At 37.9% G+C, this 20171-nt stretch overlaps 3 protein-coding genes across 4 annotated transcripts; 1 reads left to right on the forward strand and 2 right to left on the reverse strand.

The window, feature by feature from the left end:
- The first annotated feature begins 1948 nt into the window (after positions 1-1948).
- Positions 1949-3479, forward strand: grp (gastrin-releasing peptide). Its single transcript, XM_084932603.1, has 3 exons — positions 1949-2484; positions 2898-3109; positions 3200-3479. The coding sequence occupies exons 1-3, from the start codon at positions 2331-2333 to the stop codon at positions 3251-3253; spliced, it is 420 nt and encodes a 139-aa protein (XP_084788729.1). The 5' UTR covers positions 1949-2330; the 3' UTR covers positions 3254-3479.
- Positions 3480-4534: 1055 nt separating this feature from the next.
- rax (retina and anterior neural fold homeobox) lies at positions 4535-7479 on the reverse strand. Of its 2 annotated transcripts, XM_084935446.1 has the most exons (4): positions 7226-7479; positions 6876-7109; positions 6200-6435; positions 4535-5353 (listed from the first exon to the last, which is right to left on the reverse strand). In XM_084935446.1, exons 2-4 carry the CDS (start codon positions 7105-7107, stop codon positions 4904-4906), a joined length of 918 nt encoding a protein of 305 aa, XP_084791572.1. In that variant the 5' UTR covers positions 7108-7109; positions 7226-7479; the 3' UTR covers positions 4535-4903. The 2 variants fall into 2 exon arrangements, with proteins under 2 accessions (XP_084791572.1, XP_084791571.1); XM_084935445.1 differs by having other exon boundaries at positions 6876-7478.
- Positions 7480-11693: 4214 nt separating this feature from the next.
- Positions 11694-18040, reverse strand: cplx4a (complexin 4a). The gene is made up of 3 exons (XM_084935448.1): positions 17482-18040; positions 15548-15635; positions 11694-13505 (listed from the first exon to the last, which is right to left on the reverse strand). The coding sequence occupies exons 1-3, from the start codon at positions 17643-17645 to the stop codon at positions 13278-13280; spliced, it is 480 nt and encodes a 159-aa protein (XP_084791574.1). The 5' UTR covers positions 17646-18040; the 3' UTR covers positions 11694-13277.
- Positions 18041-20171: the final 2131 nt, after the last annotated feature.

Consider the following 20171-nt stretch of genomic DNA (forward strand, 5'->3'; position numbering starts at 1 on the left):
TGGGGTTATTGTAATAACTGTATACTTGAGGTCTGAAGAACGCTGCCATATTGGAAAATACAGATTTATGGTGTCTTTTTATGTCATTCTTATACAGAGAGAAGGTTTCTGGGAATTTAAACAGTGCAGAGCCCATGGAGATGTGTTGTCCTCCAAGAAAACAATAGCGCATTCCAGCAGACAACTGCAACGTGTAGATCTGCATCTGCAAAGCTATGGGTACCAATAAAGGTGGTATGCTGGAGCCTTAACACGCTTGGCTAAGTGAGGCTACAGTAACAATGAACTTGCAATGTAAATGCCTTTGGTTGTTGTAACAAGGAGCAGGTCTGCAACCACTTGCAGTCACTTGCAAGTTGCTTTGGTCACTTTAAAGATGACGATAAGATGGCAGTAAGATGAAATCAGCCTGCTATAATTTTCTGACTTGAATAATGCCATGTTGGCAGTTACATGGTGCCTGTGATAATATGGCGAGTAACTGTGATAAATAAGGGAATATTGCAAATCTGTTGTTTTCTGTTGCAGAATTGTTGCCCTCCTACACAGAAATTCACATTAATTGCTGACATTCAGAGACCAGTGAGAAATGTGTAGATTTAAAACAGAAATGTCGAAATTGCTCCACAAATAGCAAAGTATTTACTGCAAGAATTCAACTGCACTTTAACTGCAAAGCAATACAGGCACTGGACAACCTTTGAAGACAGGCTGCTACCCACCGGGCAACATGTTACGTCACCCTTTGATCAAAAGTTGCCTGCTGCAAGTACCTGCATTTGGCTTGCAAGACCAAATAAATAAATAAATAATAACAAATGCAGTGCAGTGGGCAACTGGGCAACCAATGATTTTTCACAGCCCATGTATTTTGACTGTACTGTGACATGTGACATGTTCACATGTGTATTTGAGGTCATATGCGTGTGAAAGTTACCGATCACAGAAAGTAAACTTTTATGTTATGAGGATTGAACTTTGAGGGCGAACGTACCTGCAGAAGTCTTCCAACGCTTGCTAAGTGGAAAATGTCCCACTAACGTGGCAGAAACTTTTCAGAGTGTGTGATTTACCCACGCCTGCTGTCACTTGGCAGTAGCATCAAAAACATGTGAATCAAACAGTAATATGTAATACTCTTATTCATATTTGTGCCGGTAGTGGAGCTTAACCAAGTGTTAAAACATTGAAAACTGTGCTTTGGAGCCAACGTTTGTGCATTTATTCTCTGATGTTTATGTTTATTTGGACTTCTTCGTCTTCGTGGTACACTCCATTGTTGTTTCATGTCTTCTTAAAGACAACATTTCAGCTAATCAGTTTTTCAGACGTGCACAAAGGACACCAGCGGGGAACATTGAATTCCCCTTAACAGTTTATAGGCAGACCTTTACATGTGAAATATTGCTTGCTTATGAATGTTTAATTTCACTTGGTTTGACAGAATCTGAGCAAACGATTTCAGCCATGAAGCGTTGTTTTAAGCAGAAAAAGTGAGTTTAATTCAATTTTACACTGATTTCTAAGAACTGTCCATTATTATCATCACAGTTATGAAAAGTGTTTTGGGCAAAGGCCTAATGATTTTCATATTCAGGCTTTTTTTCTGCTACTATCTGCTTCTTTGGATCAAGATTTCAGCTTGCATACAATGCATTTCCAAATCTGCATATGAAGTACAAGTAACTCCAACAGATCAGTCTTGATGTATCATTTAAATAAAACACATAAAATGTATGGATTTTCCCTAAAATGAGCCACTCAGTGGAAATGACTCATTTCTTTTACGTGAAAACCTCCCTATTTCATTTTGTTAGTATTATTTTTTTTATATAGTGTAATGTACATGTAAATGACCCAAAGAGTTCTTCAGTCACAGCTTTTCCTCACATGCTCATTGAGACAGAGGCAATTACTGAGGTCTCGTCCATCCGCGTGAAATGACGTTGACATCTTCTGCAATCACCCAGCAATCTCTGGGCAAACAATAGCGATCGATAATTACAGAGTATAGATGACAATTTGTCATCATCACTTTCTCATTTTGGCACCAGCGTCGGGCTACTTAAGACACCCACTGACGTACGGCTGTGTCAGGAGGGGCATTTAACTTTGAACCGTTAGCCATTCCTATCAAAGGCGCCGGGAGTGGAACCTCAGCAGGTTTGCAACTGGACAGCTGTTTCCAAACTTATCGGCTCACGCGAATAAAAAACGAGTATGGTGGAGATCTTCTAAAGATAGATCAAGCCGATTAACTGTAACTTGAGGACTAACATACGTTGGGTGTTTTGTTTTTGTTTATATTTACGTTTATATTTTCCGACAACATGGGCGGAGAGTGCTTATGGTATTCATGGACTTGCAGACCCGTGTGGCCAGTTCTTATTATTCTGGCTACTGTACCGTGTATTTTGAACTGCTCAGAGAGCCCTGCAGCAGTTGTTGGGAAAATGTATCCACGAGGCAATCACTGGGCAGTAGGTAAGGAAACCGTCACACAATCTACTAAAAAAAAATAATTTCGTGCAGGCAAGTTAATATTACTTTTTGTTCTATGTATTTGGCGAATATATCGCAAGGTTCGCAGGACTGTTCACTCTTTGAAAGAAATACTCATAACAATAATAGCCTATTTATTACAATTGTAATAACCCTGGGTCACTTCAAATCATTCATTTGTTTTCTGTTGTTGTTTTCTATATATATATATATATATATATGTATATGTATATATATATATATATATATATATATATATATATATATACACATTATAAGTTACACCAGAAGGAATGAGCACTTTGCAGTGAGAAAAAAAAATGCTTTGCACACATTTCAGAAGACGCTCTAGAATAGATTCTTCAGAATGCTACCTTTTAATTCCAACTTCCCAGGTCACTTGATGGGAAAGAAGAGCATAGAGGAGGAGCAGGAGGTAAACCCTGAGAGGGACTACCTGACAGCCCTAAAACCAGCCCGGCTCACACAGCATCTAATGCAGGCTCTGATGCAACCAGAGAATCCAAATCAGATGATGCCTCAAACTGCAGACAGGCTGCTTCAGCGCCACTGGAGAGAAGAGGACAGAGAAAAATATCTGGCAGAGGTATGTGTGTGGAACAAATCCTCAATTATCAAGTGAGCCAATGTTACGTCTAATCATGTGTACATTTCCAATGTAATTACTACTTTATAGATGTCAGACCTGCTTCTTCTGGCTTTGAAACTGCAAGACAGTGACTCCACCTGAATGCAAGATGAATTTCTGTTTTTTAAAAGCAATCATCATTATCAACTTAAAGTACTCTGTAATCACATATCCACACTGTATATTTTATTCTGCTGTAACAGATTGTTTGTTTCATCACTCATTTTGGTTTCCTGTATGCATATCATGCAGCGTTTTGATTGCTGAACGATCTGACAAGGTTGTGTTACATAAGCTGAGAATCTGAAATAAAATGGGCATTGTGATAACTGCACTGTGGATGTCAAAGCATGCTTTGCATGTCAGAAGTGTCCTTTACCGTTTTTTCTTTTTTTTCTGAAATTGTTTGAGATTTACTTCACCAGTACAGTAACCAGTTTGTACCACTAGATGTCGCACAGCGTCAATCTAAGAGTGCTTTCATTTCGAGCAAATAATCAGGTGGATTTTAAAATGTTGACATAATCACGACTGCAGACGAAAATGGATGATCACACTTTCTCATTAGAAGGAAAAAACGCACAAGCACAAAAACGCAGAGATACCAGCCGCGTGCGTGTGAGTGTGTTTGTGTGTGTTTGTGTGAGTGTGTTTTGGGTAGTTGGATTAATGATAATTATCATCCCTCTGGAGTTGCAGACAGAAGGAAGTGCTAATTGCAGCAATTTGGTTTACACACACACACACGCACAGTTTTCTCTTAAAGCCAGAGGAAAGTTTTCACTCTGCTTCTTTTTCACTCATTTGTTAAGGATGATTGGCAAACAATAGAAGTACAAGCCACTTTCACCCCCATTATGGGTTTAATCCCAGGAGCGAATGGGATAAAGTTTACAGGAGTTAATGAGGAGGAAATAAGTGGGTTGAGGGACTCATTCTCCTAAACAGAGAGAGAAAGTGGGCGAGTTTAAGCCTGTTGCATGTAACAAACCTGCCATATGTTTTTTTTTTAATAATTCAGAAGCATGAATCTTTATACTTAGATTCACAGCAGGAATGTTTTTTATTTAAATAATGCAGCTCCCTGGGTCTACTGACCTTTCACCGCTGTACCGGGCTAATTTTTAACATTTTCCATATAACATGTGCAGAGTTTTTTATCTTTACACAAGTGTGATACTGAAGACACCTCTGCAGGTAATGAATGCATTTCCTGATGGAAACTTAATCTACCATCATTTCATTCTGTCAGACATCTCAAATTACGCATGAAAACGGGAGAAATCGTAAATTTGTTAATGTATTTGTACACAAACAATTTATTGCATAAGGAAAGTAATCCCATTTGATACATTTATTTTATGATTCAGACTCAGAAACAAGTAAAGATTTAAAATGCTCCTTTTATCCATTTACAAGAGGAAGCATAAACAGGCATTGGTGAGTTTTCAGTAGGCTCTGTACTTGTTCTATTGGCAGTAACACTGGATGAGATGCGGACTGGGCTGGCTGATACAATGAAACAATTTACAGTGAAGACAAAGAAGAAGAGACGGCTTCATATTTACAGGGATTTCACATAAAGTGTCACAATTTTTCCACAAAGTTGTACGTGTGGATGTCTTGAATTCCAAAGGGCAGCTCGAGTTGTCAGTCTTTAAAAAAAAATACAATCCCATCATGAAAATGAAGCCAGATTTCTCCAAAAAGATTCATCATGATGTGTTCAGGGGTCTTAAAGTCCACCCAGCATCACCATGTCTTCCCAATAGACTGAATGTGCTCCTTAGCCTTCATCCTCAGTGAAGCAATACTGGAGTTCCTCGGATCAGCTGAGCACTGGTATGCCGGGGGCAGCAGGCACATAGAGCTGATGTGAGGCAGGTGAGAGCTGTGTCCCAGGGCTGGGGAGTTGAGGAAGGATGATGGCAAGGAAGAGGGCATGGGCGGAGGAGGAGAAGGCGTGTAAGTGCCTGGGAGGCCTTGCGAGTTGCTGACGAAGCCCGAGAGCGACTGCAGCGAAGTGGAGGTGGTGATCGGGGTGGAGAGCCAGGGCTCCAGCTGCAGCCCGGAGCCCAGAGAGCTGGTGGGAGAACGACTGAAAGAGAGCAAAGACGAGGAAGGGGTGTCCTGAAGCTTGATGGAGCTCACCTCCAGCTTCTCCTGTCGACGCCACTTGGCTCGCCGGTTTTGGAACCAAACCTGAAAATATAAAGATTTTTTTTAATCATCTGTCTATCTTGATAAAACATTTCCCTAAAAGTTTGATTTATACCCGAAAAAGGAATGAGGTCTATGAATCGACCCAGCAGCCAGTAGAAATGCAGAAAAATACAAATTTTAGGCCCAAAATCAGTCATAAATGTAAACTGTAACCTCTATAATTTAGAATGTGAAATAAAATATTGCAGGAAAGCATTTGAACATGAATGCAGAAGAAAGGAATTAAATATAGTGTCAGTGGAAACTTTTGGATTCCAGCACTTTGAGCTGTGTCGCTGCACAAACAATAAAGTGAAACTGATTTAGAAATGGATTCAAATTCCATTTTTCAAATTTCTTTTAAATGTTTAAAAAACATAAAGACAAGTTCAACATTTATTTATTAATTTATTTGTTTAATTTTATAAATTTGATTCCTATTTCGCTTGGTTACAGTTCAAACAAATACATAAGCATTTCCTCTTAGATAAAAAAAAAAAAAATCCACTGTGGTCACTTTTATTAAACATTTATGATCGTTTTAATATTCCATCATATTTATCATATTTATGATCTTATATTGATCATAGGCATCAAAAAGTAATTTTTTGCAAATCAAACGAACACGTCGTTTCTCTACATTTCTAAAAGATAACATAAATATTCAGAAATATATAATAAATATATTAAATTTAATCTAAAAAGATCTAAAAAAAAATATTTATTTAGCCTTATAAGCATAGGAACCGTCATCATTATGGTTTGACTTACAGGCCTAACGGTCTTCAATATAATAAAAGGTACTTGCAATAAAATAAAACAAGTGGTTTTGCTTCGGGGACATACCTGCACCCGGACCTCGGGCAGGTTCACTTTCAAGGCCAGCTCCTCTCTGCTGTACACGTCCGGGTAGTGGGACTTGTCGAAAGCTCTCTCTAGTTCGTGGAGCTGGAAGGTGGTGAAGGTGGTCCGGTTCCGTCGGTGCTTCTTCTTGTGGCTTTCGTCGTCGGACAGTTTGCCGTCTCTGTCCGGTGAGTCCGGGCACACGGAGGCTTCGCCGGTGCTGCTGCCACAACACACACCTGTAAGGAGAGGAGGCGGTGGAAGAAGTCAAACACCGGGACTGGAAGTTTTAGCCGAGTTAAAATTCGCTTTTCAAAATAAAATGGTAACTCCACTTTTTCCAGTCCAGTGTGGCTTTTATTAAAAATTTTATTTTACATTTTTTTCTTAGATTTGTTTAAAAATTTTAATGTATTTATTTAAACATTCATTATTTCATTTGTATTTTTGTATCTCTCCTTTAAAAAAAGAAAATAACCTTTTAGACATTTGCACCAATATAAAATACATTTTGATTTCCTTCTGGGTAAAAACTGAATTCAAAGTGTTACTTTATCTGGAGTTTAAACAACTTTAATCCAAACTAAACCACAGGATGTCTGCATATTTTCAGCATATTGTTTTTGCACTCAGATTGACTGACGCGGGACTAAATGTGAAGAAAACCGAATTTACTTACTGTCACAACTTTCCGAGTAATGGTTTTTCTTCGTTTGGCTCACTATCCCATTCCCGTTGCGCTCAGCGTCTTTGACCTGGACTCTTTCCATTACGTTATAGGAGGCTGACTTGTGGAATATGGTGTCTTCTTTAAATCCCAGTATAGCCTCTATGCTGTGGACCGTGGACGGGTTGCTCCCCGGGTTCTGGACGCAGCGTGCGGAGGGAGACATGCGCTCATCCATCATCATTACTTGGGTAGTTGATCCAAGAAGCCACATTGGTTGATAAGTCCAGAAAAAATATCCAAAAGTTAAAAAAAATAATAATAATAACAAAACACTCTGACTTCTTCACAGATAATATTACCCCTTTTGATAAAGTTGTAGCTCAAAGTCGGGCGACGTTGGAAAACTTGCGCACAACACCCAGGTATCTTGCTCGGTGGTTGTGGAGCATCTTCGGAGCCGGCTTTTAAAGTAGCGCCTGCTCTGAGACCCCCTGCTCATGCGGCACCCCCGCTGCACGTCATAGAGGGGACGTCCTGTTGGATTTGGCCCTGCTGGATTTAGGGGTGGCAGTGCGACCACTGCGGGCACCAGCCTCCACACCCTCCCTAACTCCTCCCCGTCACAAGTGCATGAGTCGGTGCTGGCTCTAAACCTACTTACATAAATCTTAAAACCATCTTTCCACTCCTCCAGATGTCATGTTCATGTCAGTCTGTGGGGGAAAAAAGAGGGAAGATTAGGCCCACAGATTTAGGTACAACAAAATCATAATTACAAGATTTCTGGTGAGGACAAGGATTGCAAGATGGCAGCTTAATATTTAATCAAAGCGTCAAGATATTGTTGCCAAAAATGAAGAGACGTCCCCTTCAGTTTAAAGATTATTTGCTTTTTTGACCCAAAGAAAAGGTCATGCACCAACTGACACACGACTGAAAGCAACTTAAATTATTTAATACACTCGTTAAAAACCAATAAAAGCGCTTAATGATTTGTCAACAAGGTTAATTTTAAAGTGTTGAGTCAAAGAGGTTAACAAAGCCCAAACAATAACATATTTGTGCTATAGCCACTTAACGGCAAACAAAGATTGACAGCAGTGTGGTAATCCTGCTTAAGGGGATTACATTATTTTACTCAAAAGAGTTAAAACCCCTAAAACTATTTAGCTTTTCCTAATTAAAGAAGGTGACCTTATCCTTTGTTTGCCACAGAGACGAGGGGGCACAAAAACAGAGAGAGATGCAAACGGGAAAAAAAGACAACTGCCAGGAAAACTTTTACAGAAGATGCTCTCAGTGTTTTGTTGCACACACGATGCTATCATATAAGACAGATTGCAACTTGCAGATAATGATCTTCGATTATGTTTTTGTCCAAAAGACTAAACCCTTAAGCCAAGAGACAAAAGTGCAGGGCTCACAAGTTTATTTGTCAGTTAACAGAGATAGCTGTTTGGAAAAGGGGTTTTTAGAGACATGTGCAGCCCACATATCGCTAAAAGTCGTCCTCTGTTTTTTGTTTCACGTCTGTGTGGTCTGTTGCTCATCAAAGAGGCCTAAATCTACTAAATGTCATCAAAAATCAAACCAAAACAAAACCCTGAGTTTTTCAGATTATTCTAAATTAGAGATTGAAATTTGAACTTCTTGAGGGAGGGGGAGTGAGAGGAAGATTGATACCCCTCTCACATCTGTATTGTAAATATCCAGAAGCCAGATATTTAGCATGAAAACTGTAAACAGGAGAAAACAGCCCAGCTTCTGTACAAAACATTTACTTACATCTAATTAAAGCAAATCCAAAACCTGGTAATTTTGTGGTTTTATATTTGGTTATAAAACTGACAAAGGGGTCAGTAAAAACAGAGGTACTGGTAGACTGAGTAACGTTAACGTCTCATATTGTTGACCCAACTTTGCCCGAACTGTTTGTTAGTGATATCAGTCTCCTCGCTCTCATCAGCTCTCAATAAGAAAGCAACATTTTTTTTCTTAACTTTGATGCTACTGTAATTCAGCTGGTTAAGGAAACAACCTATATACCAAAGGCTATTATCCTCACTACAGTACCTTGGGTTTGAGTGTCCCCTGCTTGTTTCCCTCTTCACTCTCCTCCCCTACCTTCTTGCTTACTTTACTCTCCTATTAAAAACAAAAGCAAAAAGGCCCCAAAAAGCTAAAAATAAACATAACTGTTACATGATAAGGACAGAACCGTATGAAAAACTTTGCACAGCAGTTTCTCAACAGCTCAACTACTTCTTAAAACAGAATAACTGCTATGATGCCTTCCAGTCAGGTTTTAGACAGAACCACAGCACTGAAACTGCTCTGACCAAAGTGTTCAATGACATATGTCTGAATACAGACAGTGGAAAAATATCAGTCTTAGTTTTACTGGATCTCAGTGCAGCATTTGATACAGTTAACCACAACATATTACTCAAACGACTGGAGAACTGGACAGGTATTTCAGGAACTGTACTAAACTGGTTCAAAACATACTTAGAAAACAGGAAATACTTTGTATCAATAGGTAACTTCACATCTGAGCAGACAAGTATCACATGTGGAGTTCCCCAAGGTTCCATCTTGGGACCCCTTCTGTTTAACATTTACATGCTCCCACTGGCACAGATTATAAAGAACAACAAAATAAACTATCATAGCTATGCAGATGACACACAAATATATATCACAATGTCACCAGGAGACCAAGGCCCTGTACAGGCTCTTGGTAAATGCATTGAGGAAATTAATGACTGGTTGTGCCACAATTTTCTCCAGCTAAACAAAAACAAAACTGAGGTAATAGTCTTTGGTGCCAAAGAAAAACGATTACAGGTCACCAGAGAACTTCAATCTATACATCTAAAAACCACAAACCAGGCGAGAAATTTGGGTGTAGTGATGGATGCAGACCTAAACTTTGAAAAACACATTAAGACAATAACAAAATCAGCTTACTATCACCTCAAGAATATTTCAAGGATAAAAGATCTGATGTCTCAACAGGACCTGGAAAAACTAGGCCATGCATTCATCTTTAGTAGGCTTGACTACTGTAACAGCATCTTTACAGGTCTACCTAAAAAATCAGTCAGACAACTACAGCTCATTCAGAACTCTGCTGCTCGAGTCCTCACTAAGACCAAAAAAGTGGACCACATCAGTCCAGCTCTGAGGTCTTTACACCGGCTGCCTGTCCGTCAGAGGATAGACTTTAAAGTTCTGATGCTGGTCTATAAAGCTCTGAATGGTTTAGGACCAAAATACATCAGTGACCTCCTGACCCAGTATGAACCTTCCAGATCCCTCAGGTCATCTGGATCCGGTCTTTTATCAGTTCCCAGAGTCAGAACCAGACACGGAGAAGCTGCATTCAGCTTTTATGCTCCTCATATCTGGAACAAACTCCCAGAAAGCCTCAGATCAGCTGAAACACTCAGTTTATTTAAATCCAGGTTGAAGACTCACCTGTTCTCAGCTGCATTTGAATAAAGCACCAAATCCACACTTTTAAGCTTAAATTTCAAAACGTACATTTAACTACTGATTTTATCTACTGTTCTGATTTTATCTGTTTTTATTTTATATACTGTTTTGTTTGTTTGTTTGTTAATTAGTTTGTTTGTTTGTTTGCTTGTTTTAATCAATTTTAAATCATGCTTTTTATTTGTTTTTGTTTCTAATGTCTCTGTAAAGCACTTTGAATCACCTTGTTGTTGAATTGTGCTGTACAAATAAACTTGCCTTGCCTTGCCTTGCCACACATTGTTGATGTGTGTAAATGATGTGATACCCCATGTAGGATTGTACTTTAGCATTTCATTTATTAATCCATTTATGTACTGTGAAGAAATAAAACAATACTGAAAAACCAGATGGTGTATGATTTAGATTTTACTTTGTTGGAAATTAATTCCCAAGTTTAAGCATGGCTTGGGGATACAGTCAAATGGATAGGTACAAAGTACAATATTTAAATAGTTTAGTTGAAAAGATCATTATTCTAGATAGAAAAATACAACAGTGGGTAAGGGGAAAACCATTTTAGTTACTGATAAGTTCTACAAGGTAATAATATCTTGAATAATGGATTAATAATAAACATTACCATTATGTTGTCTGTGTTTTTAGTGATGATTTTCTGATTTTAACTTTACACTAAATGCACTTTATTAAATTAAAACTGTCCCAAGGGCTCCACTGCAGGTCCAGTGTAACAAGTGGTTTAACAATAGGTTTACTGTGATGACTTAGTGGAAACTCATCCATCTGATGTGTAGAAAAGTAAAGATTGTGATTTACATTATGCTCATCCTGACCAATGCTGTGACCTTCTGGGGAATAATTAAAAGCCTTGACTTATTAATAAAGGGTTTCTGTTGCCACAGTGCATCAGTGAGCATAACTAAACTATTATGGCGCTGGTAGGTAACTCTAATTAAGCTGCGAGTATACAGGAGAATGTTTTAAGCAACAAACAGAACTTCTGCTCCTGTTAATATTTTGTTAAACCTGCACTGGCTGCACTCATTGGTGAGTCAGTTTCTCTGTTTAGCACCTTAAGGAGCTAACAATTTCAAGTATTAAGCCATTATGATTACCGGTAGCTAACTAGTGTTATTGTTTGCATTTATCCATTATTATTTCAGTGCTTTAACTCTTACCTTTAGCAATGTATATCAATACTCATGGGTAATCATATAATTTTTCATTATAACTGGTTATTTTTTAGCAACAGTAAATTTTTCAATTTAAGAAAAAGTATACTTTAACAGTGCATTGCTTGCTTTAAGCTAACTATGTTAGCTTAAACTGTTTAGCCATTACTTTTTGCTAGCTCTTTAAATAGTTAGAAATTAAAATATTTTCATTCTTAAATCTCCATTTGTTTCACACTGTACAAGCATGTCTGCAAGCATATTTAAACTGCAAAGGTTTTGTTGGCTGAATGGGGGTGTTATGGAAATATTCCAAGCTAGTACTTCCTTGTTCTGTAAAAGGAGAATTGGATAGTTGGTTTTTCAAAACCTGAGTTTGTCCTCTCATCTGGAGAGAAAGAGAGGAGGACGGCACAGGCTGACAACCTTGGCTGTGCTGATCCTATTAGACGTAATCTCCAGACTTTACAAATCCACATCTTGGGTTCATGTGAAACTCCTAAGGTTGTGACTCCCTGTCCCCCCAGCCCCCATCCTTTTCTGCCTTAGTTCCAAACTGTTTGGATAATGCCCAATTAAATTAAGACCTATTTATTTACTTACTGTATTAGTCCTGATTCAGTAGATGGGATTATAGTTACTTAATCTTAAATATTTGATGTCTGTACAACAGAATTTCTGCTTGGCTCACCAGTTTAAAAGCCACTAAATCTGATTATAAAATCACATTACCATACACAGTTCATTCATAACAAGGTGTTTCCATTTAAATTGCTGCACATAACTGACACATAAAAAAGTCATATATTTGAGAAGATATTTCAAGCTTAACAATGCAAACCAAGACATTACTTGTATTCCACACATGTCTTTATTTGAAGTTTTCTCAGTGTAGCCACCATGTGTGTTTTAAGCGTTTATGAGCATTGCTTTTATTGTAATGATTTTGAAATTACAGTTTGTGCAAATCTGCAAATGTCTCCGCAAATGTGTCAGACACAACAGTTTTTATTACAACTATAATGTCAAAACTTGTAAAGATCACCTGTTGTAGTAACACCGACAGAAAAAAAAAGACTACATTTCATTAGTTCAACACCATATACAAAAGAAAAAAAAAAATCTAGAATCACCATGAAACCAAAAGGAAAGTGGAAATACGCAGACAGGATTGGTTTAATAAGTCTTGGTTATTTTAATGAACCGCAAAACAATTTTAGAGATTGAACATTTAAATTTTTTGATAAACAGAGAAAAAAAGTCTATATTATACGACAATTACAAATTTCGAAATATATCAGGGCCTGTAGCTTTATGAAGGAGTTATGAAAAGAAATCAACCGTGGCAGTGGATCAGGAAAATGTACTTTTCTAGATTTCTTTTCTAAACGGGGATGAGGGGGAGGGAGCGGATAGGGCACTCAGCACATGATTTAAAATAGTATTATTTTGTTTTTATGGAAAGTTGGAAACGATTACCCACCGAGTAATCAGCTGACATGGAAACCTTTAATGTATATTCTTAAATAGATGCAGACTGGTTGTGGTAAAGATATAACACCCTGGTGAAGATAATGCCTTTTCGTTCTTATAAGAAAAATGAATACTTTGCAGGCATTTTTACGTTTTGACTGTATCCCAGATGTGTTTTTTTTTTCCCCAGGAAGTGGTGATATTCATTCCTCTCTTCTCTCTTCTTCTTCTTCCCGACTTTGTGAACACACACGCCCTCTCTGGCCGCTCACATGACGGAACACTTCTCTTCTGCTTTGGTCTTTAGCTCGGTGACCGTCGCCGAGGCCTTCTCCTTCAGCTGGTCCATGTCCATGTTCTGCAAGTTTTGAATTTGACCCAGGAGGGAGTCTTTGCCTTCCTCCTCTGTAGCGTCCTCATCCACCATCTTGAGCAGCTCCTCGGGCACGTCCACGTCATCCCCGGCCATCTCGATCATGTTCTCATCCTGCTCGCTCTGCACATGACAACATCAGAACAGAGAGCACGGTCAGAATCCAGGAACATCGGTGCGTTAAGGTGAAAGTTGATTTATAAAACAAGCTGGATAATGACACGACAGCAATCACTGCATTTCTACATTTTATGTTGAATTCTTACAAAGAGAATTGAACAGGCTTTTTAAAGATCTACCTTTTACCCCTTTATTTTCAAATTAGTCACATTTTTCTGGGTTTGAAATCAAATTGTAAACAAGCAAAGTTAAAAACAAGGCAGAAGACAAACAGAAAGACTCTGATATCTGTCTTAATCCACGTTCAAGTAACTGCACTCGAGGATATTCCGGCTGGCTGTGTTTTTATCAAGCAGGCATGAGTCTCATCTGATGTTATTATCCACACTGCCACACTTCATGTGTCACTGCATCAGAAAAGATGCTAAATTTAAAGCCTTTTTTTTCAACAAACAAAATCTAATCACTTAATATCTGGAATAGTCATGCAATAGGCACTGTGCTGTGACTACCGGTACTTTAAAGTTCAATCTGAGGGATTATCACAGACCTGCTTTATCCTTTCCTATTAGAATCTAAAGATATCCTCTATAGCCTTGCACGAGACCTCATTCCTATTTCTTACCACACCAATGTTTTCATTCATATTGTCTGCTTCACATAATTCAAAGAATGTTTTTGCTTTTTTCTTGTTGCTGAAAAATCTATTTCACATGCTAATCTCCAGTAAAAACACTTTGACCTTTGTTCCCTTTAAGAGTGATGAGCGATGTAGCCATCATTCTCCAAGCATAATTACATTTGCACGTACTTCTTTCAGCCATTATCCTTATGATAATTATGTGGTTTCAATTTAGAAGAAAAACAGTGCTAAGAAATCCATTTGCCGTTTGAAATACAAACACAAACAATGACATGCCTGCTGCAAGAGATTGTTAGAAACACCTCCGGTAGCCAAGGTCATCACTTCATTTAGATAAATAACAATCACGATGTTAGAAAACCTGTAACAGAAACTTATTTTGCCATTTCCACCAAAGAACACATAGTTAATCACATCTTTATCAAATTAAAGGTCCCTCTTTTGGTCTTTAGCTTTAAATGGTGTTAAAAAAAATCTACCATACCTTTTTTTCTCCTTCCATTACAGTTTCTTTTTCTTTTCAGAGTCCTTGGAAATCCTGGAATAGCTCACTTTGAACACTCTAAAGTAGATGCTGCTGTTTCTTAAAGCCAGATCACTCTGAATCACTTTGGTGCTTCCTGATGAGCCTGGGACACCTGTTCAGTGGCAATTGGCTTTGTCTGACTCAAGGCGCAGTGCGCAACACATAGGCTAACATCTCCAGGACACTGGCTGAATCTCTTTTTCCACTAATCTACTGGCATGACTTCTACCTCCTGTTGTCCAGGCTGGAGTTGCCAAGCACTACTATTAGACTAAGATAGCCTAAACTAACCATAAAGTAGTTATTTCTACCTACAGACAGGGCACTTAGCTCAGCCATCTAATTTCCTTTATAAAGCTTAATAAAGGGTTGTCAATTATTATTACCTGCCCTAATCCTTAAAAAAATCCCTCATACATACCTGTAATCTAATTAAAAAATTACATTTAAACAATTTAAAACACATTTATTGTGAGCAGATACAGTATAAGCATGTTTTCATGGTTTTTTTTAAACCAAAACTACCAGGGTCTATTAGGTATATTAATATATTTATATTTGCAATTTTAATTGTACTTACCTCTGTTTATAGCTAGCTTCTATGGAAATATATTGAATGTTAATATGTTTATAAAATGCTTGCAAAAGTGAACTCTTGTATTGAAAGTGCATCCTTGAAGTCTATTAACTCAAGTAAACCAATAACTGTAATTTACTATATTAGTAGACAATGGTGTACTAGCGAAAATCACCAAAAAGCAATAAAAATTATTCAGATTTCATGGAACCTGACACAGCCTTAATTAATATAATGAATCTGTACCAAACTTGAGTAAATCCCCAAAGTAAAAGTAAAAAAAATGTGGGTACACTTACCTTTGGGAGTCTGTATTTATCTCTGAGGCATACCCTCAGTGTTGCCCTCTCTGCCTTCTTATGCAAGAAATCTGCATCTCTCTCCATCCTTCCGGGACAAAAAAAACGTTATTAGTAAACTATCCTTCAGTGTTGGCCATTAGTCATAATTAAAAGTTTTCCCGAACCACGAATGTGCAAGAAATCTGGTTTACTTTTAGATTTTCTTTTAAATTCTGACATAACTACAGAAAAAAAAAAACCTTTAAAGTATTTTATTCTGCTTTTTATTGTTTGGTGTTCATCAATGCTCAGTGCCTTTAACATCCTCCAGTTAATTTCAGTTTTATGTACTAACATGGTTCATTCCACCTACAGGCTCTCAGTATGTAGTTTAATATATAAAAAATAACATTTTACTTACTGCTAGTTTACCTATTAGCTGTTTTTGGAACGCTCGTGCTGTATCTAACAGCAGTTTTAATAAAGTTACGTTTAGTAGACATATGTGGTATAGCTGTTCTTTTTTAATATTTAACATGTAATTTTTTTTCTTATTTTGCACCTTTTAAAAAATATGTAAAATATGTAAAATTAATATTTCTTATAATAAAAATTATACAATATTTCTTGATGTATGCTGCCCAAGTTTAACACTTATAACTTTAAAAGATGAAGTACATGCTGAGACTGCTGCTCAGCAAGAAAATTTGCGTATTTAATATATAAATTATTACACTGTAACATTATAAACAACATTTAAACTTTTTTCTGAATGATGATACTTTGATCTTTGAATCATGATTTCAGGTTATCAGTGATAAGTTAAAAACGTGATGATCGTGATTGCCAGACTCTACATATTCCTGCATTTTTGAGACAAAGCTCGTGTACTTTCCAGCCAATTAAAGATGGGATTATTGGGCTAGACTGAGGCAAGCAGGTTTAAAATCCAGCCAAGACACCACAATATAAACTATAGTGAAAAAACCAACAAGGTGGTTAAGGTTAAGATTTCCAACAAACTCCCATTTATTGAAATTTTATTCACAGCTGTACAGATTACAGATGGCCTATTTTTGCTTTGAAGAGGTGCTTTTTATCTTTCGTTTTCTTTAATTTGTGTGTGAATCATCATTTTGGAGAATTTGATCAATGCTAGGATTGTGCAGTTAATACAAATGTAGACATTTTCTGATGCCTTTCAAAATTAAACGGATTTAAGTACCCAAACATGGGAGTAGAGAGGCAGGATTAAACTTGTTATGTAATACAGGCTGCATGGATCTGCTTCATGCTGCAGAATCTGTGCATTTAAAAAAAAACTTAATTGAATTTAATTATTTGCAAACTCACATTATGCCATTATTTCAATATTTAATGTAGCAAAATGATTAATGTTACTTTATTTTTAAAGACAAGAAAGAAAGTGAAAAGAAAAAAAGTGAGAAAATGCTCTTCACGCGGTAGGTTTTGCTTGATTATTTGTTTAAATTCAAAATTTGAATAAGTCACTCAAAATGTCAGTAATAACTGTTCTCGATGCAGAATCAGATGACAGATTATAGAAGATCACTGAGCTGGGTCCATTATGACATATAGCCCTGATGGATTATATTGTAGAACAATATGAATTAAAAAAAAAAAAAAGTTTAAATGTTACAGCATTTTTACTGTGGTGGTATGATTTCTGTGACCTTCAATGACAGATCCACTGCTCAGAAACACACCTTGCTTATTGTAAATTCAAAAGAAATAATATACACATTGGCATTAAGATTTAGCGAGGCTAACGTGTGAAGATTAAAGTCATATATTAAGATTAAAAAGGGAAAACAGTGAAAGAAATGAATGAGATGAAACAGAATACAGCTCGTCAAGGTCAGATTGCACTTGGTGGGCCTGTGACAGCCGTTAAGAAAAAAACAGGGGGTACCCTCCATGTTGCTACTTACTTTTCCTCCACCAACTGTTTTTGGTACTCTTCATACTCCTCGCGTGTCATCCCTGCGGCTTTGGCAGGATCTGAGGGGGTGGCCTCCTCTTCTTTGTCACCTCCACCGCCAAGACCCATTCCTGACAGGGGGTTCCCAATCATGCTCTTGATCAAGAAAGCCATCTTCAGTTCTGGGACTCTTTACCCTTTACGGCTATGAGGAATTTTGAGCTGATGAAAATGATCCTGCTCCCCTTCTCTTCAGCTTCCTATAGCTGTCAAATCCAGTGGTAGCTCTCTAGCTAACCTGCTGCTTGTCTATGGACCCAAGGACACACTGGCAACAAGCAACAGAAACATACACAACACACACACACATGCACACACTTAAACGCACACACGTTTTGCCTCGTCCATAATCTGGATTTAATCCTTCCTGCTTCACTATACTAAGAGGCAGATGGCCTGCTTTCTCTCTATTTTTAAATCATGCGGGACTTTCTGGATGTTTTTCGAATAACTCTGACACTGCAGGAATTCTTTGGCAACAGTTGGAGACGCGTTCGTGTCAAAAATCATTTTGGAGTGGGGCGTCTTCAGTTTATCACCACACATATGTGGCTTCCACCCACTGCTGCTTAATCATATTAGTAAAGTACGGGTTGGCCCATGTGCAGCTTATACTGCCAAGAGCAGAGTAGCAGGGTGGAGAGAGAGGAGCAGGATTAGAGTCTTGTTTATCCCCGTGAAGCCATCCCTCAAGCAGTGCTATTGTTCCGTGGGAGGATGATTGACAGGAGGAGGGGTGGGGACCTTTCATTTCATTTCACTATCACTCAATCAAAATTCAAGTTTGGCGAGGAACCTGTACACGAATGATTGCACGCTGAACATTTTAGGAAAGCTGCTCTGCTGATTTAATAACTAGGTGGTGCTCATTCTACCAAAGAGAGTACAGTGCAGATTGTAAGAGTTTATTTTGTTGTTTTTAATTTCATTAATACAATCAAACAACATCATAGAGAACTCCTCCACAACATTTAAACCACCTGCCTGATTGTGGAGGCCTCATTCATGTTGGATTCAAAGCAGCTCTCAGCCATAGGAGGATGGATATGAGACCTGTCATGGTGGCCTGTGATGTCTGGCACCAGAGGATCTGTACAGTTGTTTGAGTTGTAGTTTTGAGCCTTGAGTACTCCTCCAGTCTGCGTATCGAGGTATCCTCGGGCAAGATACTGCACCTGGAGATGAACCTGCATTCATCAGTCTGAATATGGAAAATAAAACCACTTGTGTGAATGCGTGTATGATTGGGTGAATGAGACTTCTTCTTTGGATGTAATGCTTTTCTACTCAGTTACAGCAGAGAAGTGCTTTATAAGTACCAGTACCGGTGACAGGGTGTACAATCCTGCTGATATATTTTTTCAAAATATATTGAGCACCATAAAGGAAAGAAACAGTATTATAAACAAATAAAGAGAAATTATTGCTATTTAAAAAATAATGGGGTCATAATTACCCCACTTGTAATCACTTTACCTGCTCAGGAAGCCACCACCATCCCATGTTTGTGAAGTGTGCTGGTAATGAGCTGGATGTTCCCCCTCATGGTGTCCATGATTTCTGAAAGTGCTTTTAATTTGTTGGACCAGAGAACATTTTCCTTCTTCACCTTTATTTCATCCTGCATGACCTGCCCAGAGATGGTGGGCTTTCTGTAACTATTCACAGTTGTTTTGAGAAGTTGATGGCAAATATGAGTTTTTTTTCTTCTCAGTTTTTACATTTTTTTAAAACCCAGAGAAGTAAATTTGCTCTTTTTTGCCTCTGAAAGAATTGAATCTTTCACTTTTTATACCAAAATATAAAAATCAATATAATTTGTTTTGGTTTGTTTTTACACAATGTTTTGCTTGTTTTCCAGTTTTCCAGTTAACAGTGATCTGGTCAGCTGCCATTCTAGTCTCTGTATTGAGACTAGTCAAATAAATAACCAATTTATGGATGGCCATGAAATTGATCCGAGGCCCACAACAACTATATTTTGTGTCAATACATTTTGCACAACTATATCTAGAGTTTACAAAGAATGGTCTGGAAAGGAGAAAATCTGATGAGTCTCAAGTTGTGCTGCAACATTTGGATGGTAGGGTCAGAATTTGGTGTGAACAACAAAAGCATGGATTTGTCACACCTGTTTCATTTTCTTAGTTGATAGGGGTTGCACCTGATGTGGTCTTCTGCTGCTATAGTGGATCTGCTTCAACGTGTTGTGCATTAAAAGATGCTCTTCTGGATACCTATGAAGGGTTCCGGCTGCTGGTGTCAAAGATGTTTTCGTCGCACACTTTGGGCCCCTTAGTCAATGTAATTTAAACACCATAATCTTAGTATTGTATTGTTGCAGACCATGTTCATCCTTTTGTGACCACAGTGTACCTATCCCCTGATGAATACTTCCACGAGCACATGATACCATGTCACAAAGTACAGATCATCTTACATTAGTTTATTAAACATGAAGGTGAGTTCACTCTACTAAAATGGCCTCTAGTCACCCAATCACAGTCCAATGGAGTCCAGTCGTGGATGTGCAGATGTCTGTTGAATGTTTTAAGCATCTTGACATTTAGAATTAAGGAAGTTCTGAAGGCAAATGAGGATTCAACCCAGTATTAGCATGGTTAACCTAATAAGGCGTCC

This window comes from Perissodus microlepis, chromosome 7 (genome assembly GCF_051167445.1).
Source record: "Perissodus microlepis isolate ML-2025 ecotype Zambia chromosome 7, ASM5116744v1, whole genome shotgun sequence".
NCBI lineage: Eukaryota > Metazoa > Chordata > Actinopteri > Cichliformes > Cichlidae > Perissodus > Perissodus microlepis.